This window comes from Heptranchias perlo, chromosome 15 (assembly GCF_035084215.1).
Source record: "Heptranchias perlo isolate sHepPer1 chromosome 15, sHepPer1.hap1, whole genome shotgun sequence".
In the NCBI taxonomy this organism is placed as follows: Eukaryota; Metazoa; Chordata; class Chondrichthyes; order Hexanchiformes; family Hexanchidae; genus Heptranchias; species Heptranchias perlo.
In genome coordinates, this window is record NC_090339.1 from 15,038,883 (window position 1) to 15,066,865 (window position 27,983).

The following is a 27,983-nucleotide window of genomic DNA, read 5'->3' on the forward strand; positions in this document are numbered from 1 at the left end:
CCGTCCCAACAGAACAGCTCCCTCTTTCCCCAGTACTGGTGCCAATACCCCGTGAATCAAAATCCCTGTCTTCCACACCACTCTTTGAGCCACGCATTTAACTCTCTGATCTGTTTGTCCCTGTGCCAATTTGCACGTGGCTCAGGTAGTAATCCAAAGATTATCATCTTTAAGGTTCTGCTTATTAATTTAGACCCTAGCTCCTCAAACTGTCTCAGCAGAACCCCATTCCTAGTTCTACTTATGTCGTTGGTTCCTACGTGGACCACGATAACTGGATCCTCCCCCTCATGCTCCAAGTTCTTTTCCAGCCACGAGGAGATGTCCTTAATCGTGACACCGGGCAGGCATGCCCTGCTGCATAATGCATTGGAATCATGGTTGGACAAAGGGTCAGAGGCAGGAATTAAACAACTAATTTACTAATATACAATAAATAGTCTCCAATACATTAGCTGCTAATATGTCTTAATTGCGCAATAAAATTATTTTTTGGGGAACTCATTCGACCTACAGAATTCTCTCCCAGATGTGTTGTCAGCAGTAAATGTATTTCTTGTATGCAGAAACATAAGCTCAGTTAACCACCAATTCCTGAGCCAGGGTTTTTGGACGGCACATGAGATGTGCTGCCTTTTGGTTTGTCCAAACTCTTCCTGTGAACAGGGACAATTTTGAGAGATATCTAGCTATGTTACACTTGAAGCTGCAGTGTTTTGTGTTACTTTTTATATAAGATACACTGATAAAAGTGAGATATCTGAATGGTAAAAATGCATCTGAACATTTGAAAGTATTCTGCCTTTAGCATATTAAAAATTACATACAGCATAGACATCACAAACCATTTTATTCCAAGTCAACCAGGGGCTATAAACTCTCAACTGGAAAAAAAGTCAATGTGTTTATTTGCATGATGGTTGAAAATGTACAGAGGCCAGGATATTAACAAACAAATAGGTTTAAGTTGTTTTCACATCTCTTAGACTAAGGAAGAAGATGCTTCCAAAGTCACAGTAAAAGGGGAGGTCGTTGAGATACTGGATGGGGTGAAAATTGATAAAAAGGACGTACTAGAAAGGCTGGCTATGCTTAAAGTAGATAAGACACCCGGTCTGGATGGTTACTGAGGGAAGTAAGAGTGGAAATTGCAGAGGTGCTGGCCTTAATCTTCCAATCCTCCTTAGATATGGGGGTGGTGCCAGTGGACTGGAGAATTGCAAATGTTACACCCTTGTTCAAAAAAGGGTGTAAGGACAAACCTGGCAAATACAGGTCGGTCAGTTTGACCTCGGTGGTGGGGAAGCTTTTAGAAATGATAATCTGGGACAAAATTAGTAGTCACTTGGACAAGTGTGGATTAATAAAAGAAAGCCAGCACAGATTTGTTAAAGGCAAATCGTGTTTAACTAACTTGAGTTTTTTTGATGGGGTAACAGAAAGGGCCGATGAGGGCAATGTGGTTGATGTGTATATGGACTTCCAAAAGGCGTTTGATAAAATGCCACAAAATAGGCTTGTCAGCAAAATTGAAGCCCATGGAACAAAAGGGGCAGTGGCAGCAGGGATACAAAATTGGCTAAGTGACAGGAAACAGAGTAGTGGTGAATGGTTGTTTTTCGGACTGGAGGAAGGTATACTGTTGTGGTGTTCCACAGGGGTCGGTACTAGGACTGCTGCTTTTTTTGATATTTATTAATGACTTGGACTTAGGTGAACAGGGCACAATTTCAAAATTTGCAGATGACACAAAACTTGGAAGTGTAGTAAACAGTGAGGAGGATAGTGATAGACTTCAAGAGGACATAGACAGGCTGGTAGAATGGGCAGACACGTAGCAGATGAAATTTAATGCAGAGAAATGGGAAGTAATACATTTTGGCAGGAAGAATGAGGAGCGGCAATATAAACCATATGGTACAATTCTAAAGGGGGTGCAGGAACAGAGACCTGGGCGTATATGTGCACAAATCTTTGAAGGTGGTAGGACAGGTTGAGAAAGCAGTTAAAAATGCATACGGGATCCTGGGCTTTATAAATAGAGGCATAGAATAAAAAAGCAAGGAAGTCATCATGAACCTTTATAAAACACTGGTTCAGCCACAGCTGAACTAGTGTCCAATTCTGGGCACCCCACTTTAGGAAGGATGTGAAGGCCTTAGAGAGGGTGCAGAAAAGATTTACGAGAATGGTTCCAGGGATGAGGGACTTCAGTTACGAGGATAGACTGGAGAAGTTGGGGTTGTTCTCCCTAGAGCAGTGAAGGTTGAGAGGAGATTTGAAAGAATTGTTCAAAATGACGATGGTTTTAGATAAAGTAAATAAAGAGAAACTGTTCCCATTGGCGGGAGGGTCAAGAATCAGAGGACACAGATTTAAGGCGATTGGCAAAACAACCAAAGGCAACGTGAGGAAAACTTTTTTATGCAGCGAGTAGTTATGATCTGGAATGCATTGCCTGAAAGGGTCGTGGATGCAGATTCAACCGCGGCTTTGAAAAAGGGATTGGATAAATATTTGAAGGGAAAACATTTGCAGGGCTACAGGGAGACAGCAGGGGAATGGGACTAACTGTATTGCAATTACAAAGAGCCGGCATGGGCTTGATGGGCCGAATGGCCTACTTCTGTGCTTTAATGATTCTATGCTTCTAAGTTATTGCAAAAGTTACCTGAGACATCAGTTCCTTCTGAAGATAAATCTTTCAATATGTTAAAATTGATCTTATTAATCATTTCCCTCATGTCTGACCCACATTGACATTGACAAAAATGAAAGCAGTGGAATAAAATAATGAATCTGTTGCAATCCCTGGAGGTTTGAGTTGGTCCTTTATTATCAACACTTCAGGTCACGTTATCAGTACCACAGCACAAGAGACAGCATTCCGCACATGCGCTATTGGGTACCAGCTGAATCTGGACAAGTGACAAACTCTTAAGTGTACTCTTCACTTTAATATTTGGATCATTCATTAGCACCCACTTTAAAAGAGAAAATGACCGAGTTCGCGGCTGAACCTGCTCCCATGGAAGTAGAAAAAAGTTCAGAAAAAATTGACATGTCTTTGGGCAAGTATACGTTCTCCTAAAATCATGTGTGTACGTTCTTCGAAAATTATTGACATGAACATACTTAGGAGAGCAGCTGACTATTAGAGATAAACTGAAATATAGGATGTGTAATCTAAAAACTCATTTAGATGATACTTTTGTACTTTTAATGGGATCTGGGGAGGAGGGGGTAAAGTGTCAGGAGTAGTGTGAGATCACACAGATCCAATTTGTTGGAGTCAGTACTAAATATGGAGCGATGATATTAAATACTTGTAGCGTCACACACAGCGATCAGAAATACTGCGGCAGAAGGTTGGCGTTGGCAAGAGAAACATGACTAATTATTAGTTGGAAAACAGTTGCGTCGCTGTTTTAGTCCCTTCGCCAGTTTTATTGCTTTTTAAAATTGTTGTTCGTATTGTTAAAGTCACTTTCTTAAACGAACAGCCTTAAAGTTCAACCCTAAATTCAAGAGGTCATCTGGTTAAAAGTGAAAGGTCGGTTTTCTCGCGGACTTGCACACGTTCAGAACAGCTGAAGAGACTGATGAAAATCTCAAACCACCACATGCAATTTGACATCAACGGTTGTTTTGGGAAATAGCTGCTAGCACCTGTCACTTAATTTTAAAAAAATATACCTTGGCAGTGAATTGATCAGATCGGAATTGTAAGATATTCAGAGTCACGTTTTTAATCTTTAGTGTGAAAGGATGCGTTTTTCTTCATAGAGCTTGGATTTAGATAGCATCTTTAATGTAGCAAAATGTTCCAGGGCACTTCACAGAAGCGAGAATGGTCACCAAGCAATGGTAGGAGAAGAATTAAGGAAGGTTACCATGGGCACAGTTGAAGATTAGATTTTGAGAAGTGGCTTGAAGGTGGTTCGAGAGGTAACAAGGCAGAGGGATTTAGGGAGGGAGTTCTAGAGTGTAAATTCAAGACAGCTCTGCCACCAGGGGTGTCATGGATGGCATTGGCAGAGCAGAGAATGTAAACTGGCACAAAAGGCTGCATGAGGTGATAGAGGGATTCATAAACAAAGAGGAGGATTTTGAATTCTAGGCATGGGGAAACAGAGCCAATGGAGATCAGCAAGTCATGGGGACCAGAATGTAACGTGGGATGGGTTGTAAATGATAGACATTTTAACACTTAGCAATAAGTGTGGAGTGGTGTTTGTTAGGTCAGCAAACAAAGCATTAGCAAAGTAAGCTTTGAGAAGACAAAGGCGTAGATTGAGGGTTTCAGCAGCAGTGGGTTGAGGTAAGAGTGGAGGTGGAAATCAGTAATGGAAAAGATATAGGATTTGAAACCCAGTTCAGAATCAAACAGCACATCGAGGGTATGCACTGTTGGCATCAGTCTTAGTAAACAGCCAGGGAGTGAGATGGAATCAGGAACTGGAGTGTAAAGTTTTTGCCAAGAGTGGGTTTAGTCTTGCTCATGTTAAGTTGGACTGCTTGTCCAATGTAAATTGTCAAACAGCACAATGAGAGTGGTGGTAGAGGGGTGAAGCTGGGTGTTATAATCAACTTCCCATATATATTGTCACAGAAGGGCAAACTGTAGATGAGGAGTAAGAGGGGGCCAATAATGGAAACTTAGCGATTGGTGATTGTGCAATGGTGGAAAGAAGGAAAGAAAGATAAATTGATATAGTGCCTTTCATGACCGCAGGACATCTCAAAGTGCTTTACAGCCAATGAAGTATACTTGAAGTGCAGTCACTGTTGTAACGTAGGAATTTAAAAAAAAAATTCGTTCATGGTATGCGGGAGTCACTGGCGAGGCCGGCATTTATTCCCATCCCTAATTGCCCTTGAGAAGGTGGTGGTGAGCCGCCTTCTTGAACTGCTGCAGTCCATGTGGTGAAGGTTCTCCCACAGTGCTGTTAGGAAGGGAGTTCCAGGATTTTGACCCAGCGACGATATATTTCCAAGTCGGGCTGGTGTGTGACATGGAGAGGAACGTGCAGGTGGTGTTGTTCCCATGTACCTGCTGTTCTCGTCCTTCTAGGTGGTAGAGGTCGCGAGTTTGGGAGGTGCTGTCGAAGAAGCCTTGGTGAGTTGCTGCAGTGCATCCTGTGGATGGTACACACTGCAGCCACTGTGCCGGTGAAGGGAGTGAATGTTTAGGGTGGTGGATGAGGTGCCAATCAAGCGGGCTGCTTTGTCCTGGATGTTGTTGAGCTTCTTGAGTGTTGTTGGAGCTGCACTCATCCAGGCAAGTGGAGAGTATTCCATCACACTCCTGACTTGTGCCTTGTCGATGGTGGAAAGGCTTTGGGGAGTCCGGAGGGGAGTCACTCGCCACAGAATACCCAGCCTCTGACCTGCTTTTGTAGCCACAGTATTTATATGGTTGGTCCAGTTAAGTTTCTGGTCAATGGTGACCCCCAGGATGTTGATGGTGGGGAATTCAGTGATGGTAATGCCGTTGAATGTCAAGGGGAGGTGGTTAGACTCTCTCTTGTTGGAGATGGTCATTGCCTGGCACGAATGTTACTTGCCACTTATGAGCCCAGGCCTGGATGTTGTCCAGGCCTTGCTGCATGGGGGCTCGGACTGCTTCATTATTTGAGGGGTTGTGAATGGAACTGAACACTGTGCAATCATCAGCGAACATCCCCATTTCTGACCTTATGATGGAGGGAAGGTCATTGATGAAGCAGCTGAAGATGGTTGGGCCTAGGACACAACCCTGAGGAACTCCTGCAGCAATGTCCTGGGGCTGAGATGATTGGCCTCCAACAACTACTACCATCTTCCTTTGTGCTAGATATGACTCCAGCCACTGGAGAATTATTCCCCTGGACTTCAATTTTACTAGGGCTCGTTGGTGCCACGCTTGGTCAAATGCTGCCTTGATGTCAAGGGCAGTCACTCTCACCTCACCTCTGGAATTCAGCTCTTTTGTCCATGTTTGGACCAAGGCTGTAATGAGGTCTGGAGCAGAGTGGTCCTGGCGGAACCCAAACTGAGGATCGGTGAGCAGGTTATTGGTGAGTAAGTGCCACTTGATAGCACAGTCGATGACACCTTCCATCACTTTGCTGATGATTGAGAATAGACTGATGGGGCAGTAATTGGCCGGATTTGATTTGTCCTGCTTTTTGTGGACAAGACATACCTGGACAATTTTCCACATTGTCAGGTAGATGCCAGTGTTGTAGCTGTACTGGAACAGCTTGGCTAGAGGCACAGCTAGTTCTGGAGCACAAGTCTTCAGCACTACAGCCAGGATGTTGTCGGGGCCCATAGCCTTTGCTGTATTCAGTGCACTCAGCTGCTTCTTGATATCACGTGGAGTGAATCGAATTGGCTGAAGACTGGCTTCTGTGATGGTGGGGATATCGGGAGGAGGCCGAGATGGATCATCCACTTGGCACTTCTGGCTGAAGATGGTTGCAAACGCTTCAGCCTTGTCTTTTGCACTCACGTGCTGGACTCTGCCATCATTGAGGATGGGGATGTTTGCAGAGCCTCCTCCTCCCGTTAGTTGTTTAATTGTCCACCACCATTCACGACTGGATGTGGCAGGACTGCAGAGCTTTGATCTGATCCGTTGGTTGTGGAATCGCTTAGCTCTGTCTATAGCATGTTGCTTCTGCTGTTTAGCATGCATGTCGTCCTGAGTTGTAGCTTCACCAGGTTTTTCGGTAAGCCTGGTGCTGCTCCTGGCATGCTAGTCTAGACTCCTCATTGAACCAGGGTTGATCTCCTGGCTTGTTGGTAATGGTAGAGTGAGGAATGTGCCGGGCCATGAGGTTACAGATTGTGCTGCTGCTGATTGCCCACAGCGCCTCATGGATGCCCAGTTTTGTAGTGCCACACAACACGTTGGATGGTGTCCTCAGTGCAAAGACGGGACTTTGTCTCCATGAGGACTGTGCGGTGGTCACTCCTACCAATACTGTCATGGACAGATGCCTTTGCAACAGGTAGATTGGTGAGGACAAGGTCAAGTAAATTTTTCCCTCGTGTTGGTTCGCTCACCACCTGCCACAGGCCCAGTCTGGCAGTTATGTCCTTCAGGACTCGGCCAGCTCGGTCAGTAGTGGTGCTACAGAGCCACTCTTGGTGATGGACATTGAAGTCCCCACCCAGAGTACATTCTGTGACCTTGCTACCCTCAGTGCTTCCTCCAAGTGGTGTTCAACAGGGAGGAAGACGGATTCATCAGCTGAGGGAGGACAGTAGGTGGTAATCAGCAGGAGGTTTTTTTGCCCATGTTTGAGCTGATACCATGAGATTTCATGTGATCCAGAGTCAATGTTGAGGACTCCCAGGGTCACTCCCTCCTGACTGTATATCACTGTACCGCCACCTCTGGTGGGTCTGTCCTGCCGGTGGGACAGGACATACCCAGGGATGGCAATGGAAGTGTCTGGGATGTTGGTTGAAAGGTATGATTGAGAGTATGGCTATGTCAGGCTGTTGCTTGACTAGTCTGTGGGACAGCTCTCCCAATTTTGGCACAAGTCCTCAGATGTTAGTGAGGAAGACTTTGCAGGGTCGACTGCGCTTGGTTTACCTTTGTCGTGTCCCGTGCCAAGTGGTCCGATGCCAGGTGGTCCATCTGGTGTTATTCTTATGACTTTTTTTTTTTAAAGTGACATTGTGCAACTGAGTGGCTTGCTAGGCCATTTCAGAGGGCAATTAAGAATCAACCACATTGCTGTGGGTCTGGAGTCACGTAGGCCAGACCTGGTAAGGACAGCAGGTTTCCTTCCCTGAAGGACACAAGGTCCCATAAACAGATAATAGTTTTTTTAAAAAAGTGATGTTGGTAAAGGGATAAATATTGCAGGACATTGGGCAGTACTCCCCTGCTATTCTTCAAAATTATGTCCACCTGAGGGGGCAGACAGCGCCTCATTTTAACGTCTCACCTGAAGGACAACACCTCCAACAGTGCAGCACTCCCTCAGTACTGCACTGGAGTGTCAGCCTAGATTTTGTGCTCTAGTCTCTGGAGTGCGACTTGAACCTACAACCTTCTGCCTCAGAGGCAAGAGTGCTACCAACTGAGTGATGGCTGACACAATGGAGAAGTACTTTTGAAGTATAGTCACTATACTGTATATAGTGGCAGCCAATTTGCGCACTCTGTCCTGATAAGTACAAAGGGAGGCCATTTGCCCATCCAACTCATCCTTCCATAGAAACATACGATTCTCAGCAAAGCATCTAATTGCTTCTTAAATTATTCCAGTGTTTTCCCCTCCACTACCTTACTTTACTCAGACCACCATTCCAGGTATTAATCATGACCTGGCATCAGTCCTAAACTTGCCTTTTAGAACTTTGTACGCCGAGCTCCAGTCCTGCGGTCTTCAAAGTGAAAGGGACCATGAAGAATATGTGTGCATTGCAGCTTCTATAGCTAGTATTTATGCTTCAAAAAAAAACCATGAGGCAAATGTGGGGACTGCAGTTTGAATTATTCATCAACGAAACTTAAAGAAAGGAATGGCTGTGTAATTGCACCAAAGAAATTTTAAAAAGAGTGGTTGCAAAATATTTCTTTGTTCAATGTATTTATTCCCTTTATAGAATCATAGAATTGTTACGGCACAGAAGGCAGCCATTCGGCCCATTGAACCTGTGCCAGCTCTTTGTAAGAGCAATCCAATTAGTCCCATTCCCATGAATGGGCAAATACATGGCATATGCAGTATAATGTGGATAAATGTGAAGTTATCCACTTCAGAAGGAAAAACAGAAAGGCAGAGTATTATTTAAATGGTGATAGATTGGGAAATGTTGATGTACAAAGGGACCTGGGTGTCCTTGTACACCAGTCACTGAAAGCAAACATGCAGGTGCAGCAAGCAGTTAGGCAGGTAAATGGTATGTTGGTCTTCATTGCAAGAGGATTTGAGTACAGGAACAAGGATGTCTTACTGCAGTTATACAGGGCCTTGGTGAGACCACACCTGGAATATTGTGTGCAGTTTTGGTCTCCTTACCTAAGGATATACTTGCCATAGAGGGAGTGCAGCGAAGGTTCACCAGACTGATTCCTGGGATGGCAGGACTGTCGTTTGAGGAGAGATTGGATTGACTCGGCATGTTTAGAAGAATGAGAGGGGATCTCATTGAAAAATTATAAAATTCTGACAGAGCTGGACAGACTGGATGCAGGGAGGATGTTTCCCCTGGCTGGGGGGTCCAGAACGAGGGGTCATAGTCTCAGGATACAGGGTAGGACATTTAGGACTGAGATGAGGAATTAATTTCTTCACTCGGAGGGTGGTGAACCTGTGGAATTCTCTACCACAGAAGGCTGTGGAGGCCAAGTCACTGAATATATTTAAGGAGCTAGATAGATTTCTAGACACAAAAGGCATCACAGGGTATGGGAAGAGAGCGGGATTACGGTATGGAGATAGATCAACCATGATCATATTGAATGGCAGGACAGGCTCGAAGGGCCGAATGGCCTACTCCTGCTCCTATTTTCGATGTTTCTATTCCCCTGCTATTTCCCCATAACCCTGCAAATTTTTTCCCTTCAAGTATTTTTCCAATTCCTTTTTGAAAGCCATGATTGAAGCAGATTCAAACACCCTTACAGGCAGTGCATTCCAGATCATAACTACTCGCTGCGTAAAAAAAAGTTTATCCTCATGTCACCTTTGGTTCTTTTGCCAATCTCCTTAAATCTGTGTCCTCTGGTTCTCAACCCTTCCGCCAATGGGAACAGTTTCTCTTCATTTACTTTATCTAAACCCTTCATGATTTTGAACACTTCTATCAAATCTCCTCTTAACCTTCTCTGCTCTAAGGAGAACAACCCCAACTTCACTAGTCTATCCACGTAACTGAAGTCCCTCATCCCTGGAACCATTCTAGTAAATCTTCTGCACCCTCTCTAAAGCCTTCACATCCTTCCTAAAGTGCACTGCCCAGAATTGGACACAATACTCCAGTTGAAGGTGAACCAGTGTTTTATAAAAGTTCAACATAACTTCCTTGCTTTTGTATTCTATGCTTTTATTTATAAAGCCCAGGATCCCATATGCTTTTTAAACCACTTTCTCAACCTGTCCTACCACCTTCAAAGCTGTGTGCACATTTACCCCCAGGTCTCTCTGTACCATTTAGTTTATATTGCCTCTCATTCTTCCTGCCAAAATGTATCACTTCACACTTCTCTGCATTAAATTTCATCTGCCATGTGTCTGCCCATCCCACTAGTTTGTCTATGTCCTCCTGAAGTGTATTACTATCCTCTTCACTGTTTACTACACTTCCAAGTTTTCTGTCATCTGCAAATTTGGAAATTGCGCCCTGAACACCCAAGTCCAAGTCATTAATATATAGCCAAAAAAAACAATGGTCCTAGTACCGACTCCTGGAGAACACCACTGTATACCCTATTCCAGTCCGAAAAACAACCGGTTCACCACTACTCTGTTTCCTGTCACTTAGCCAATTTTTAAATCCATGCTGCCACTGCCCCTTTTATTCTATGGGCTTCAATTTTGCTGACAAGCCTATTTTGTGGCACTTTATCAAACGCCTTTTGAAAGTCCATATACACAACCACCTTGCCTTCATCAAAAAACTTAATCAAGTTAGTTAAACACAATTTGCCTTTAACAAATCTGTGCTGGCTTTCTTTAATTAGTCCACAGGTAGTGGTTGTTGGAGGCCAATCATCTCAGCCCCAGGACATTGCTGCAGGAGTTCCTCAGGGCAGTGTCCTAGGCCCAACCATCTTCAGCTGCTTCATCAATGACCTTCCCTCCATCATAAGGTCAGAAATGGGGATGTTCACTGATGATTGCACAGTGTTCAGTTCCATTCGCAACCCCTCAAATAATGAAGCAGTCAGAGCCCACATGTAGCAAGACCTAGACAACATCCAGACTTGGGCTGATAAGTGGCGAGTAACATTCACGCCAGGCAATGACCATCTCCAACAAGAGAGAGTCTAACTACCTCCCCTTGACATTCAACGGCATTACCATCACCAAATCCCCCACCCTCAACATCCTGGGGGTCACCATTGACCAGAAACTTACTGGACCAGCCATATAAATACTGTGGCTACAAGAGCGGGCCAGAGGTTGGATATTCTGCGGCGAGTGACTCACCTCCTGACTCCCCTCAGCCTTTCCACCATCTACAAGGCACAAGCCAGGAGTGTGATGCCTGGATGAGTGCAGCTCCAACAACACTCCAGAAGCTCGATACCATCCAGGACAAAGCAGCCCGCTTGATTGGCACCCCATCCACCACCCTAAACGTTCACTCCCTTTACCACCAGCGCACAGTGGCTGTAGTGTGTACTATCCACAGGATGCACTGTAGCAACTCGCCAAGGCTTCTTCGACAGCACCTCCCAAACCCGCGACCTCTACCACCTAGAAGGACAAGAGCTGCAGGCACATGGGAACAACTCCACCTGCCCGTTCCCCTCCAAGTCACACACCATCCCGACTTGGAAATATATCGCCGTTCCTTCATCGTCGCTGGGTCAAAATCCTGGAACTCCCTACCTAACAGCACTGTGGGAGAACCTTCACCACATGGACTGCAGCAGTTCAAGACGGCTCACCACCACCTTCTCAAGGGCAATTAGGGATTGGCAATAAATGCTGGCGTCGCCAGCGAAGCCCACATCCCATGAATGAATAATTTTTTAAAAATCCCATCTGGGTCAGGTGACTTATCTACTTTAAGTACAGCCAGCCTTTCTGGTACCTTCACTTTATTAATTTTTAGCCCATCCAGCATCTCAACTGCTTCATCTTTTACTGTGACTTTGGCACCATCTTCTTCCTTGGTAAAGACAGATGCAAAGTTCTCATTCAGCCTTGCCCTCTGCCTCCATGCATAGATCTCCTTTTTGGTCCCTAATCGGCATCACCCCTCCTCATTACCCATTTACTATTTATATGCCTGTAGAAGTCTTTTGGACCCCTTTTGTGTTAGCCTGGTTCTCACTTGTATTATCATCCTGACATGTGTCATGTGCCCCCTTTTTCTGCTTCATCTGACTCTCTTTGGGGGCGGGGGCGGGTTTCATTTCGATAACCCGAGCCTGGTCGATGAGATGCACACATCATGTGAGATTCGTGCTGCCTGGTCATTTACCTGATATCTGCGAACAGTCAGACTTAGCTGCACTGTTGAGTGGCTGGTCACCAGCAGGGTGGTGAGGGGGGCGGGAAAACTGATAGCGCGTGAGTGGCTAGTACCACGTAAAGGCAGCCTGCACCTCTTATTAGCAAAGTATAAGATATGGGTCTACACTGAGCCTGAACAGAGGTCAGACATCATACACATAAAACACAGATGCAGCTCCTGTCCCTTTGTTTACAAACTGATGAGTTATTTTAAAACATTGAATAAAGATTGCACACTACTAAAGCCCACACCCTCCAATCTACACACCAGACCTCACCAATCTGCCGATCTGAGTTTGTACCAGGTCTACGAGAGAGCATGCACCAAGATTATCTGCTGATGCACTAGAGGCCTTGGTGCAAGAGGTGGACAGAAGGAGGGGCATCCTATATCTGCAGTGGGGCAAGAGGCCCTCCAGACATACACAGAAGAAACAGTGGGAGACGAAGTTAATGCCATGCACATAGCACCACGAACATGGATGCAGTGCAGGAAGAAGTTTAATGCTTTGACACGCATGGTCAAGGTGAGTGAGGTCAGTCAAGTGGCGTTTCCTACCAACTACACCACAATCTGCATCCACTGCTCCACACACCACACCCATCACTCACATACTGACAAACTCCTTCAATCAGTATTCAACTCTTCCAATCAGATGGTTCCCCTCACATTACCACTGTTGCAAGCCACACACCCATAACTCACAGGTCACACACACTGGCAGTTATTCAACCATCGTGGGCACATCACCCAAACATGTCTTATTTTCTTGCAGGAGAAGGTGGCGCATAACAGGAGGTGGCAGTGGCTGCATGGAAAGTGAACCTGCTGTCTTCTCAGGATGACAGCACCCCTGTCCCACCCCTGATACTCTGCCACTGCCCTTGCTGTTGCTCGTCAGCTAGCCAGCCCACAACTTTATTATAGAAACATAGGAAGATAGGAACAGGAGTTGGCCATTTAGCCCCTTGAGCCTCTTTCGCCATTCAATGAGATCATGGTTGATCTGTGACCTAACTCCATATACCCGCCTTAGCCCCATATCCCTCAGTACCTTTGCTTAACAAAAATCTTTCAATCTCAGATTTACAATTAACAATTGAGCTAGCATCAACTGCCGTTTGCAGAAGAGCTAACCAAACTTCTACCACTCTGCGTTTCCTAACTTCACTCCTGCATGTCCTGGCTCTAATTTTAAGCTATGTCCACTAGTCCTAGTATTCAAGTATAGAAGACCTCCAAAAACAGGTACAAATGCATCAGCAGCTGAAGCAATAATCCAGCAACTAATCTGTAAATCCTGCATGGTCCCTTTAAATAGCACTGGTGGGGTGGTCCTCCATGCTGTTTATGAGCTGTTCAGCTATGTGAGGTTAAGACAGTGCATTGGCTGGAGCGTTGAGTTCCAAAATCATATCTGTCCCCTTAAAATCAGTATTGCACACTGATCTAGCGCATATTCTCCCTACCTAACATGGTGCCAGTGTTCGTAATCCGTGTGTGCGCAAACGCCTTTGCCGAGATGGTGTCTGGTGCACGCGCGAATTCCGAATGCCATTTTGGATCCTTAAGAGGCTGCGTAGCACCTACAAAAGGGTGCGCTGTGGCCCAATTTATAGCCCTCTCTTTCGTCATCCAGGGAGCTCTGGCTTTGGTTGCCCTACCTTTCCCCCTTAACAGACAATAGAAGTGTTGGGTATATGTGCAGACAAATGGTCCCAGAATTAATTCAGTACTTTTTTTTGGGAATACACTGCATAACAGAGAAATAGCGAAGGCACCTATAGACACTACTTGGGTTCAATTGTAGCCTACCTATTGCCCGGCAAGAGAAAAATCGGAATAGTGTTGAAAGAATTGTGTGTATGTATATGCATTGAAATGTTAGTGTTAAGATATAAAATAATTGATGAGTGAATTAAAAGGCAGCAACACATGAAACAGGTCAGGGGACTGTATAAATCATGATAAAGATGATTTGGTTTGTCATTATCATCTGAAGTATCAGAAAAGGTACTAGTGCAAAATGTACTCCCAAGAATGTCATTTTTTTGCCATTTGCATAGGTATGAGTTAATTTTTTTAACTACCTGCTTGATTCAATGACAAACAAGTTAGCATCGTAATTTGAACAGAGAAAGCAGAGTTATAGAGTCAGAAATGATGCAAAGAAGGAGGCCATTTGGCCCATCGTATCTGTGCTGGCTCTTTGAAAGCTATCTAATTAGACCCACTCCTCTCCCTTTCCTCAGCCGTGCAAATTTTTCCCCTTCAAGTATTTATCCAATTCTCTTTTGAAAGTTATTATTTAATCTGCTTCCACCACACTTTCAAGCAGTGTGTTCCAGACCATCATAACTCGCTGCGTAAAAAAAAATTCTCCTCATCTCGCCTCTGGTTCTTTTGCCAATTACCTTAAAAAGTGTACTAAAAACTTTGTTCTGATGAAAGGTTGTCGTTCTGAAACATTAACTCTGTTTCTTTCTCCACTGATGCTGCCTGACTAGCTGAGTGTTTCCAGCATTTTCTGTTTTTATCTGAGTTCCAGCATTTGCAGCATTTTGCTTTTGTTTCTTATGTGTACTGTCTGACATACTGAAGGGATGTAAACTGCATTTAATTGAATGAGAGAATGTACGTATATTAGTGGGTTACATTATTTTCATTTCGATCGCATTCTCTTTTCAGCCAACGCAGTCCACACAGATGGGCTAAAAGTTCACCTTTTCAGATAGGCATCCAGGACACTAACTGCAATGTGCACTTGTAATCCAATTCCCAGCGGGATGAGAGTTCTCCACATTAAAATTGCCTCTAATTTAGCTGCATTTGTATTTTTCAATATCTCTCAATGAAGCTATTAGGGTAGATGGTAAGTGTAAAATTCCCATTACTTCAATAGAGAGGTTGTGACCTAGAATTGTAAGACATTGTTCTGAAGTTGAAGTTAAGGCATATTGTTCCAACCGTGCCTTACATGTCATCTGACCTTTTAGTGAAATGGGTTTGCCAATGTTATGTGGCACAGAGACAAAGATGCCCTATTTGCCAGTATCAGTGTCCATTTTCCCTTTAGTGGGTTCCTCCAATTCTGGCCTCTTGTGCATCCCTGATTTTAATCGCACCATCATTGAGGTCGTGCCTTCAGCTGCATGGGGCCTAAGCTCTGGAATTCCTTTCCTAAACCTCTCCGCCTCTCTACCTCTCTCTCCTCCTTTAAAACACTCCTTAAAACCTCTCTCTTTGACCAAGCTATCGGTCACCAAGCTATCTCCTTATGTAGCTCGGTGTGAAATTTTGTTTCATTACACTCCTGTGAAGCACCTTGGGACGTTTTACTATGTTAAAGGTGCTATATAAATGCAAGTTGTTGTTGTTGGATGTGGACATATTTGAATAAGTGATTGGTCCCAGCATGACATCCTATGATTTTACTCGAACAGGTAGATAAGGTGGTAAAGAAGGCATATGGGATACTTGCCTTTATTTGCCGAGGCATAGAATATAAGGGCAAGGAGGTTATGATGGAGCTGTATAAAACACTGGTTAGGCCACAGCTGGAGTACTGTGTGCAGTTCTGGTCGCCACACTACAGGAAGGATGTGATCGCTTTGGAGAGGGTGCAGAGGAGATTCACCAGGATGTTACCAGGGCTGGAGCGCTTCAGCTATGAAGAGAGACTGGGAAGATTGGGTTTGTTTTCCTTGGAGCAGAGGAGGCTGAGGGGGGACATGATTGAGGTGTACAAAATTATGAGGGGCACAGATAGGATGGATACTAAAGAGCTTTTTCCCTTCGTTGAGGGTTCTATAACAAGGGGACATAGATTCAAGGTAAAAGGCGGGAGGTTTAGAGGGGATTTGAGAAAGAACTTTTTCACCCAGAGGGTGGTTGGAGTCTGGAACTCACTGCCTGAAAGGGTTGTGGAGGCAGGAACCCTCAACATTCAAGAAGCATTTGGATGAGCACTTGAAATGCCATAGCATACAAGGCTACGGACCAAATGCTGGAAGATGGGATTAGAGTAGACAGGGCTTGATGGCCGGCGCGGACACGATGGGCCGAAGGGCCTCTATCCGTGCTGTATAACTCTATGACTCTATACCAAGGTAAGGGGAAAATATATTTTCATTTCTTAAATATCCCAAAACACAATCTAATTTTCTGCAGCAACATTATGCAGTAATATCTGCAAACAGTACAGTTTTTAAACTTTAAATCATTCTTGTGCATTTTTCAGATGACATTATTGAACTCAATAAAAGGGAAACCAGCTCTACAACAACTGCATTAATTAGGACAAGGGAGCAACAGAAAAGACAAAGGAATTTCGGTCCTCGTAAGCCACAAAATCAGCTTGGAAGAGGAGTGCAGCAGAATGTACAAGGTGACCTCAACTTCATCAAAGGTAATCATGCTATTATATGACAGAACGTGCTGACAACTGCAAGCCCAGGAACTGAATAATATATCTAGCCTTGCATTTTTAGTGACAGATTTATGTTACTCCACTGCTAACATTTGATCTCCTCTGTAGGTTCGTGACCAATGGTATTATCAGTAAAGGGGGAGGAGGAGATTTCCTCTCTGCATTAGCTGAAGCAAAGTTGCAAACCCATTTATAAAAGACAAATTTATGATCGCTACACCAAACCCCCATCTGTTGAATGAATGAAACAATGTAATAAGCAGAATAATTCTACAGAATAATTGAAAAAGTCCTCCAAAACTGCAGCTATTTTGTTTTTGCTTATGTTCTCCAATTAGTAAACAAAACACTTTCAACTTGAATACATTATCTAATTTGTTATAATAGTGCAGAAACGAATTTCTGTATTTGATGGTGCCGAAATACAATACAAAAGGTAGGAAATTTTAAATACAATATAGATTGAAAAGCAAGGTATAGAAGAAAGGAGGAAGAAAGTAAAACAAAATATAAATAAATGGAAAAAACAAAAAGCATAGAAAAAGTTTCATAGGAAGTTGTCATAAAGCAGAAATTATTTATATATATATATATATATATTTCAAAGAAATCGAATGGCAGGAAAATAAAAACACCAGGGCCTTACTAATGCACATCTTCATTCATGAACCTATGATTTTTTTTTAAAAAGTACTAATTTGATCAAGTGATGCCAGCTTCAAACTTTTTAAACATGGATATTGCAAATGTTGTTAATTCTCAGCAGTTTTGATTCTCATGTTGTATTTCTTAAATGTGTGCACAATTAGTCTCTGTATGGGGTCAAGTTTGAGACTCCTCAATCATCAAAATACCGTTGGCGGAGCAAATCAGGTGTGGGTCGCCATGCCCGATTCACTGACCTGCGCTGCTGTCCAGCGAGGCTCCTGGCAAGGGAGCTTCGCCTTACAAAATCCATCCATTCATTTACTAACCCCAATGCTGAATTGCAGATGCAACAAATCAGTAAGGTTATTAAAACATGGCCAACTGTGCTCAGCAGATTATTTGTGTCATTTTAAATAGGACCCAATGGACCAAGGAGAAATACCTCTGGGTTACAAGGGTACGGCAGGGCTAATCAACGTGGGCAGACACAGGCTAAAACCACCAGAACAAGACCAGGTGGAAGACCACCTACTGTAGCAGCCAAAGGAGTGAGCCCTTTAAATCGTAAACCCACAGTTCGCATGGTAATGCAAATCAATCAGTTGACCATATCGGCCTTTATTTTTGATTGATAAATATTAAAAAAATGTTTAAAAATTATTTCCACTGTTCTTTGTAGGATTTGCAACAAATTGCACCTGCTAGGAAAGGAACTCAAAGGATCTTATGGGGAAGAGCACAGCAGGCCCAGAAAAGGTTCAGGCCGACAGGACAGGGGCCTCAAATTCCAAAAAGGTAACAAGCAATAACTGACCTAACTGGCACATAATCTACAGTCTTTCACCCCTCCCCAATCCATTGACCATATTGTCTACCATAATGCTTTATTTATGCAGACATCCAGTACTGTAATCAAAGCCAATGAAAATTTGATGCCTCTAATTTCACAATACTGCCCTATTTATATGCTGGTAGTTCCCACCAAAAAATTTACCCCTGCACATGGCCCAAATGCTTCTATTTTCTTGCTGCTTTTTCTCCCTCTCAGCCAGAGGTTCCCCTACTTGGTCAGCTTGCTAGTCAACAATTTCTACCTCCCCTATCAATACTGTCCCCTCCGTACACCTGCCATGAAGCAAAAAAGTAAAAATTGAAAGTCCTGTCCATTCACAAGCAAGTTGTGTATCTGCACACACTGCAGATAGAGTTCTTTTTTTACTTTTATACATTTTTTTTTATCATGTGATGGTACCTGGAGGTGGCAGTGGGAATAAGTGAAGGAGGAGGCGGGATTGACAATGGTAGTACAGGAGTGGTAGGAAATAAGTCTGGTTGTCAAGTGTATATTGTTCGGCTTCCTTATTCTTCCAGTTCAATCCCTGAAATGGGTTGCATTGATCCAGAACCAATTCTGAAAGAGATGGATCAGACATTTTTATAATAGCAAAAGAAGTCTAGATCTGACACAAAATCTGGACTTCTTTTGCTCATAAGGAAATATGGGGCATCATAGTGCAGCATTAAGAACGATTGAGGTACATTTTTGTATTCACCGCCTGGTCAGTAATTTGGTGAGTGGATTGTCCGCCCGTTGTAAACCCACCCGATTTTCATTTCATTGATAGAGACTAAGAGGGTGGTGCCAAGTTATGGGTGGGGGAGGGGAACAGAGAAAACAAGTATGAAGAGTGATTGGGAGGATGATGTCAGTTTGATTGTGAGGCTTCTCTTTATTCCAGGTGGCATGAAGCACGTGTATAGTCAGGGAGAGAGGGATTCCTACTCTACACAAAAGAGAGAGGGAGGCCTTTAAAAGAATATATTGTTACACCATGGTTTTTACTGGAAAGTAAAGTGTGTGGGATAGAAATTCATCTGAGACTGTTTTTGATTGCTTTGCAAGTTTGTAGATACATTCTTGAGCAAGTAGATAAAGCTTAAGAATATTAAAATTCAAAAATATAAACAATTACCTACAACATTCAATTAACAATGTCGTACAGAAGCATAGATACATTTTTGTCTGCCAAAATTCACAAGATTTACTTGTTACCAGACAAATAGAATGGATAAACAGTTATGTTGTTCAGGATACAGCAACAACCTGTTTCCATTAAGGCACCATTAGGCCATCATCTGTACTTCATCTTAAACTACCACAAGCAAATCCACATTTTTGTGACAACACAATACGTGATATACTTCAATTATATTGACCGAAACATCAGCCATGCCACAGCTATTAAAAATTTAGCTATGAAAGTGCTGTTGTGCACTTCTCTTCAAAATGCCTTGCCTGAAAATGTTACTTTATTTTTTGCTGTTACAGGATTTTGTTCCAGAATAGAGCGGTAAGGCAGCAGAAGAAACAGCAAACACAGAAGCAACGACAAACCGCAATCAACATTAACAGAGGGGTGTGTTGCACACTATACTTTATATCATTTTATGAAAAGGATTTGAAGGAATGCATTAGGTTCCAGCGAAAAAAAAAATCAATCAGGCCCTCACCCAATTGCAAATTAGCAATAATCTAGAGAATAAACTGCTGCCATTTGTTTCCAGAATAGTTCCATCACATTGGGTTCCATTTCCCAAAAATGAGCAGGAGCAGGTTGACCAGCTACATTTTAAGCACCACTGCTCAATTTCATTAGTTTTCTTTAAGGGTAGCAAAAAGAAAACTAAAAAAGCAAATATATGCTGATCACACTCTACAGGAGGAATTTACTGATCCTGCTCACTCGGTGGGAAACCATGCTTAAAGGCCGCACAAGTTGTGAAATGAGCGCTACAGTGCTGTAGTTCTTTCTCTAATCCGTGCTCCCTTCGAGCACCACTCACTGCTGGGAGCACAGGACTGCTGAATTTACCCTAACATTTTGAAGCAGCTTTTTTTAAAAAAAAAAAAATGTTACTGCTAGACTGCAATAGCCCAGCTCTCCTCCACAAGGGATAAGTGGTTTATTTTTGCTTTTATCTCAACTAAGAGTGACAACATGGCTGTGAATCTGTCTGTCTCCATCGTCTGGGACACAATGTAGTGAGTCTGATTACAGCAACAGGGACAAGAGTGATGCTAGTAGCGTTTCCATTAAGAGGAAAACATTGAGTAGTGGATTGTTAGTACCCACGATCTGCCCATTTGTAAGCTGTGCCATCCTAGTCTTCATCCTACTATTAATGTTAAAGAGAAGGGAAGAGAAAGTCTTTGCTACTGTCGTCAGGTAGAAACTCACCATATCCCCAGTGACAACTTTGCTTTATATTACTAGCACGAGGAAAAAAACTAGTTTATGGATAGATGCTTCCCCAATGGTTCAGTTGGTAAGTGTACTGTCTGCTGTGAAACTGAGCCTTAAAGACCGGGAAGGTTGTAGGTTTGATCCCTGGCTTTTGCAGGTCTTAGTTGGAATGGCAGAGGGATGCTACAATTGGATTCACTGCCCCTCAGTTTGAAAGAGAATGAAATCAGTGGGGATTCCATCTCCTGATGGCTAAATAGTCGTGCGTAGGGATATCAGGTGATGACCGAATCAGGCTAGACTATGATGCCCTGCACAGCCAAATACCTTGACTGCATTTACTGTCCTCACCCAAACATGAAGGGGTCGACTTTGACTTTTGGGCGACAAAATGGCAGAGCGCACTAGCCGGTCGTCTTGACACACGGCAAAGAGGTACGATTTTGAGGTCGCGTCCTCATTTACATCCGACCAGCGAGCTGTGGGGTGGCCCGCTCCGGCCGCCAGCAAGGTTGGGGGGTGGGGGGGATTAAAATCGCTATTGTGGAACTGCCCCATAAAAATAATTTCAAACCTACTTTTGGTACACCTCTTTGTCCATGGAACGGAGCGTGCACGATGCATGTGCTCCAACCAGTTCCAGCAGTCGGGGTACTAGGAGCTGGATTTGCATATTAAAAAAGGTGGCTACTGCCTGGTACAGGCATGTGCTTTGGGTGTCCAGAGATAGGCCCCTTTCAAAATGTAACCAACCGCATCGTTGAGGTTAACGTGGCAGTAAGACTACTGACCCTTTTTTAGGCCATTTTCCCTCCCCCAATCCGTTAACACCAGGTGAAACAAGTTTAAAATCGGCCACAACAAATGGGCATTTGTATGAGGTACTAGATGATGACTTTTGGTTGTGGAATTATACCCCAGCGTAAGTTAGCACATTGAGGAAAGGGTAGTAGGAAAATGAAGGAAAGGAGAAAGATTCAAATGCACCTTGCAGTTATTAACTTGTTGCGAGTGAGGAATATTATTGAAGTATAGTATAAAAGAGCCAAAAATATGGAAGATTTGATATTTACGTAGAGAAGCCTGGGTCATTTAATTTTGCCAAAGAAAAAAAGTGACAATAACAATTTGATATTTTCAGAAATTAACACTGATATTTAATGTAGATCATCTTACACAATTGATCTTAACAGGAATGTGATCTTACTGGAGTGACAGCAACAAAATTTGTAGAATTATAGATTTTGATTCATTTTGTTTTAACCCATATAATCTTTAGTTTGCACCAGTGGGTGCGAGAGCTGGACAGAAGAAACAAAGGACTAGAATGTAAGTAACTGCCTGCTAGAAAAGCATTGTATCAAAATGTTCTATTGTATACATAAAATGCTAATTACTCCATACATGTACTGCTGTTCCCGTCATATTTTGTAGCATGTCAACAGCTTTAGAATGGCATCAAATAATCACTGCAATTAAAAAACTGTAGCTAGTTGCTTGAAACTTCTATGTCTTGTAAATGTCCTACAAGTATATATTAAACTAATTAACACAATCTTTGGTCACATTGATACTTATTCTGGCCCTTTACTTGTGGCAGAGTTTAGTACCTATGGGTAAGGAACCAGAGTTATTTTTAAAAGCAGTTGAGATTTGGTTTACCAACTCGTCACAAAGGAACCCCATTTTGGGCACAAAAATAAGTTCTGGATTTTTAGTACTATCAGTTCAATACACAATATAATGTGAGCAGTAAAATATTGCTAATAGGTCATTACAAATAGCACTTGCCTTACATGCATTAATGCATACTCTTCTGAAAGGAGAAAGTAGAAGCTTGGTGATGAAGCCCTCTTTGTACTAATGACAGGTCCAGACCTCACTACCAGCAGTAAAACACTTAGTGATGTACCAGGAGGAATATTAGGCTGCAATGTCAGTTTTCTAGCTACAGCGATGGCACCAGAATTTCCCGAAATGACGTAATGGTAAAGTTACATTGAAATTTATGGCAAAATTACCACAAAAATGGCTAAAACAAATCTATTCTACTTAAAACTGAGGGTAATATGTATCATAACAGATCTCAGGCAGTGATTTCCAGGTGTAATCTAATCTGTCAGTTCAGTTATCCATCATTCTCTATTTAATATAAACTTTTTGTTGGTGAAGGAAAAGTGCTTTTTCCATGCTGAAAATTATGTTACATTAGTGTAAATTTTCAGCTGTTTGCTCAAGTAACATTAGTCCAACATTTTTATAAGCAAACCTTTTGCTGAAGCCCAACATAAAAACGTATCATTTACTTGTCGCATTTTCACCTTATTAGATAACACTGAAACTTGTTGACTTTGTGCTTGCTCAAAGGTGTTGAGTTTAACCTTTAGAGATTAGCAAGGAACTAGTTTCAAAAGCAGTTCTAAAATGTAGTTGGTTCAGGTGGTATTTTGGAGACATGTACTAAGAATCAGAACAATGGTTCGATTGGATTTACTTGAGCCAAAAGCACAAGAACCGCTGCAGTTTTGATTCCATGTTTGGCTCAAATTCTGGGGTAGATAAGGGTTGAAGCATGGCATCAAAGGATATGGAACTACAGTGGGTAAATGGAGTTGAAGTAGAAATCAGCTATGATCTAATTGAATGGTAGAGCAGGCTTGAGGGACTGAATGGCCTACTCCTGTTCCTATGTTACTTGCACTATTTGACTTCTTTGCTTTAGGCCACAACTGATATCTTAGTGCTCTTTGATATAGCTGTCAGGAAATATCTAGTCAGAATTTAGCACTATGCCTTAATGCTTAGTTTCAGCTACTCATAAGCACCAGAATTGGAGAATGCAATACTCTAGCCTTCTTTTCTCTTAAGTATGTCAGTTTAGAACAAAGCTAAGGGAAGACTGCTGAGAGACTTGAGGAACACCACATACATAATGGGGCAAATTTTCATGTCTAGCGCTCCCAATGCAAAGCCTTGTGCAGCAGGAGCAGAGAATTCAAGCATGTACGTGCAATGCTTTTTGGGCAAATGAAAGTTGGGGCTGAAATACTGTGTGTAACATGTGACTGAATTCCAGATGTGCACACCCAGCGGACGAAGCTCTCCACTGGGATCGTGAGATAAAAAAGTTACTCCTTGAAATGTAATTGTGGGAACCTTTTCCTCCTGTGAGTCACAGCTGGCCAAAACAAATTGAAACAAAACCACTCCACCTATGCATATTATATAGAACAGGTAGGAGTGTACTTCAAGTGCTGATAAATCAGTCAAACTTTGCTCTTGTGGTTTATAATGCCATCTGAATCATTTAACATGCTACAACCTTGTAACACACTCCGGCCTATGTGTTAATCCTAACTTTATTTCTTTGTCACTGCTGTTCTGTCAAAATACTGGTGCATTAGGCTGCAGTTACATGTCAGCGAGCTGTCTCAGACTGCCACTTGTGGAATGTGACGTGCAGTCGGCAGACTGAAGTTAACCTGCCAACCATATATCACTGACATCAGCCTCAAAACAGCTCTGTGCACGTGCATGTGCAGCGCTCAGCTTCCCGTCCTATACATCAGGAAAGTGGGGGTGGGCACACAAGCTTTCTATTGGCTGTCAAAACATTTCATACAAAATTTTAAAGTTCCCAAAGCAACATAACTGTTATTTTCCTCTGCTAATAGCAAGAACCTGAGTTAAGTCCTGTATCACCACTGGATGCAAACTCAACCAAGTGTGAGGCAGTTTCTTGGAGAATTAGTGCACTTGGGAATTTGACTCTACTTTCATGTCAATATGCACCTAAAACCACTTCACACTGAGGCAAAAGTGGCACTTAAAAAAAAATGTTGTTGAATTGTTTTAAATCTTCGTAAGGTCTGTGGTAGAGCATATTCTCAAAGGAAATAGTTTTGGCATCACCACGGCCATTTTCCTCTTCCTCATACGTTCAAAAAAGTACAACCAGCACCACCAGAATGCAATAACATCTCCAGCAGGAGCACATTTCTATGAGGCTAAAAATCATGTCAAAGCATGATCTGTGATTTCCTACAACTCTAACAGAATCTTGGGGGTGGTGAAAGGAAGAATATTCAGCACTTTTTTTTAAGGCTAGGAAGTACACTGATTGTGGCTGCTTTATTTTGGCACACGTTTCAAAGAAGCAAAATTGAGAGAAAATGAAAGTTACCATTACCCTGCCCTGATAACAATCTGTTCATGTAGGCAGTAAGTCATTAAAGAAAGAAGTTGCGTTTATATAACACCTTCCATATTTTCAAAGTGCTCCACAGATAATGAATTACTTTTGAAGTGTAGTCACTGTTGTAAACACAGCAGCCAATTAGTACATATCCTAACCTAATATAGACTGGGATAACAAGGGGCAGAGGGGGAGGAATTTTTGAAATGAGTTCAAGATAACTTTCTTAACCAGAATGTTTCCGGCCCAATGAGGAAGGAGGCATTGCTGGACTTGATTCTAGGGAATGAGACGGGCCAAGTGGAGCAAGTGTCAGTGGGGGAGCTTTTAGGGAGTGGCCCTATTCATAAGGTTTAGAATAGCTATGGAAAAGGACACAGACCAGTCTGAAGTAACAATACTCAATTGGAGGAGGGCCAATTTCAATGGGATGAGAACAGATCTGGACCAGGTAAATTGGAATCAAAGATTGGCAGGCAAAACTTTAATTGAACAGTGGGCGGTTTTTAAAGAGATGATTTGGGTATAGTCTAAGCACATTTCCACGAGGCAGAAAGGTAGGGCAACTAAAGCCAGAGCGCCCTGAATGACAAAAAAGGGATGGTGAGTAAGATGAAATAGAAAAAAGGGACATATGACAGATGTCAGGTTGATAACACAAGTGCTAACCTGAGAATATAAAAAGTTCAGAGGGGAAGGAAATAAAAGGGGCAAAGAGAGAGTATGAGAATAGACTGGCGGCCAACATAAAAGGGAATCCAAAACAGTCTTCTATAGGCATGCAAACAGTAAACGGGTACTAAGAGGAGGGGTAGGGCTGATTAGGGACCATAAAGAAGATCTACTCATGGAGGCAGAGGGGATGGCTGAGGTACTAAATGAGTACTTTGCATCTGTCTTTACCAAGGAAGATGCTGTCAGAATCTCAGTAAAGGAAGATGTAGTTGAGATACTGGATGGGCTAAAAATTGAGAAAGAAGAGGTACTCGAAAGGTTGGCTGTACTAAAACTAGATAAGTCAACCGGTCCGGATGGGATGCATCCTAGGTTGCGGAGGGAAGTATGGGTGGAAATTGCAGCGGTACTGGCCATAATCTTGCAAACATCCGTAGATACAGGGGACTGGAGAATTGTAAATGTTACAACATTTTTTAAACAAGGGTGCAAGGATAAACCCAGCAATTATAGGCCAGTAGGTTTAACCTTAATGGTGGGGAAACTTTTAGAAACAATAATCCGGGATAGAATTAGCAGTCACTTGGACGAGTGGATTGATTACGGAAAACCAGCGCGGATTTGTTAAAGGCAAATCGTGTTTAACTAACTTGATAGAGTTTTTTGATGAGGTAACGGAGAGTAGACGAGAGCAATGCAGTTGATGCGGTGTATACGGACTTTCAAAAGGCATTTGGTAAAGTGCCGCACGGTAGGCATATCATGAAGATTGCGGCCCATGGAATAAGGGGGCAGTAGCAACATGGCTAAGGGACAGGAAACTAGTGTGAACAGTTGTTTCTCGGACTGGAGGGAGGTGCACAGTGGTGTTCCCCAGGGGTCAGTGCTGGGACCACTGCTTTTCTTGATATATATTAATGACTTGGACTTGGCTCAATTTCAAAATTTGCAGATGACACAAAACTAGGATGGGTAGTAAACAGTGAGGTGGAGAGTTATAGACTTCAAGAGGATATAGACAGGCTGGTGGCATGGGCAGACACGTAGCAGATGAAATTTAACGCAGAAAAATGCGAAGTGATACATTTCGGTAGGAAGAACGAGAAGAAACAATATGAACTAGAGGGCACAACTCTAAAAGGGGTACAGGAACAGAGACCTGGGGGTAGACGTGCACAAATTGTTGAAGGTGACAGGGCAGATTGAGAAAGTGATTAAAATAGCATACAGGATCCTGGGCTTTATAAATAGAGGCATAGAGTGCAAAAGTAAGGAAGTCATGATGAACCTTTATAAAACACTGGTTCAGCCGCAACCGGATTATTGTTTCCACTTCTGGGCACCGCACTTTAGGAAAGATGTGAAGGCCTTAGAGAGGGTGCAGAAGAGATTTACTAGAATGATTCCAAGGATGAGGGATTTTAGTCACGTGGATAGACTGGAGAAGCTGGGGTTGTTCTCCTTGGAATCGTCAGTTGCAAGGAGATTTGATAGGAGGTATTCAAAATCATGAAGGGTCTAGACAGAGTAGATAGAGAAACTGTTTCCATTGGTGGAAGGGTCAAGAACCAGAGGACATAGATTTAAAGTGATTAGGAAAAGAACCAAAAGGCGACATGAGGAAAAACCTTTATTTCTTATAAACACCGTGAGTGTTTAGGATCTGAATGCACTGCCCAAGGGGGTGGTGAAGGCAGATTCAATCATGGCCTTCAAAAAGGGAACTGGATAAGTACTTGAAAGGAAAAAAATTTGCATTGCTACGGGGATAGGGCTGGATTGCTCTTGCATGGAGCCGGCGTGGGCTTGAGGGGCCGAATGCCCTCCTTCCATGCTGTAACCTTTTCTATATCAAGGTCCAACCAACAGCAAAGAGATAAATAACTAGATAACCTGTTTTAATGGTGTCGGTTGAGGGATAAATATTGGCCAGAATATAAGAACTCCCCTCCTCTTCTTCAAATAATGACCAACGATTTGGACTTGGGAATTAGAATTACAACTTCAAAATTTGCAGATGACCCCAAATTGGGGGGTGTAATTAATACAAAGGAAGAATGCATCAAAGTGCAAGATGACATTAATAAACTTGCAGAATGGATGTGTAACTTATATTGAAATTCATTTGCCAATAAGTGTGAGGTGGTGCATTTTATCATAAGAGATAAGAGCAAGAGTAGGCCATTTGGTCCTTCGAGCCAGATCCGCCAATTAATGAGATCACGGCTGATCTGATTTTTACCTCAACTCCACTTTCCCCATATCCTTTGACTCCCTTGCTGATCAAAAATTTATCTAACTCAGGTAGGAAGATGAAGGAGGCCACATACTGCTTGGATAATGAGTCTAAATGGGGTAGAGGAGCAAAGGGACCTCAGGGTACAGATACACAAATCACTAAAAGTAGTGACACAGGTTAATAAGGTAAATCAAACACTCGGGTTCATTTCTACAGAGATGAAATTGAAAAGCAGAGAAGTTATGTTAAACTTGTATAGAACCTTGGTTAGACCACACTTGGAGTACTGTGCACGGTTCTGGTCTCCAGATTATAAAAAGGATGGAGGCATTGGAGAGGGTACAAAAAAGATTC

General features: G+C 42.8%; 1 protein-coding gene across 1 annotated transcript in view; it reads left to right on the forward strand.

Moving 5' to 3' along the window:
* Positions 1 to 2,910: 2,910 nt before the first annotated feature.
* Positions 2,911 to 27,983, forward strand: part of si:dkey-17o15.2 (UAP56-interacting factor) — a 55,222-nt gene continuing 30,149 nt past the window's right edge. The window contains exons 1-6 of the mRNA XM_067996863.1: positions 2,911 to 3,071; positions 16,439 to 16,606; positions 17,693 to 17,859; positions 17,955 to 18,070; positions 19,605 to 19,692; positions 21,800 to 21,849. Of these exons, the coding sequence (XP_067852964.1) occupies positions 2,999 to 3,071; positions 16,439 to 16,606; positions 17,693 to 17,859; positions 17,955 to 18,070; positions 19,605 to 19,692; positions 21,800 to 21,849 (662 nt within the window). The 5' untranslated portion in view covers positions 2,911 to 2,998. The remainder of the gene's footprint in view (positions 3,072 to 16,438; positions 16,607 to 17,692; positions 17,860 to 17,954; positions 18,071 to 19,604; positions 19,693 to 21,799; positions 21,850 to 27,983) is intronic.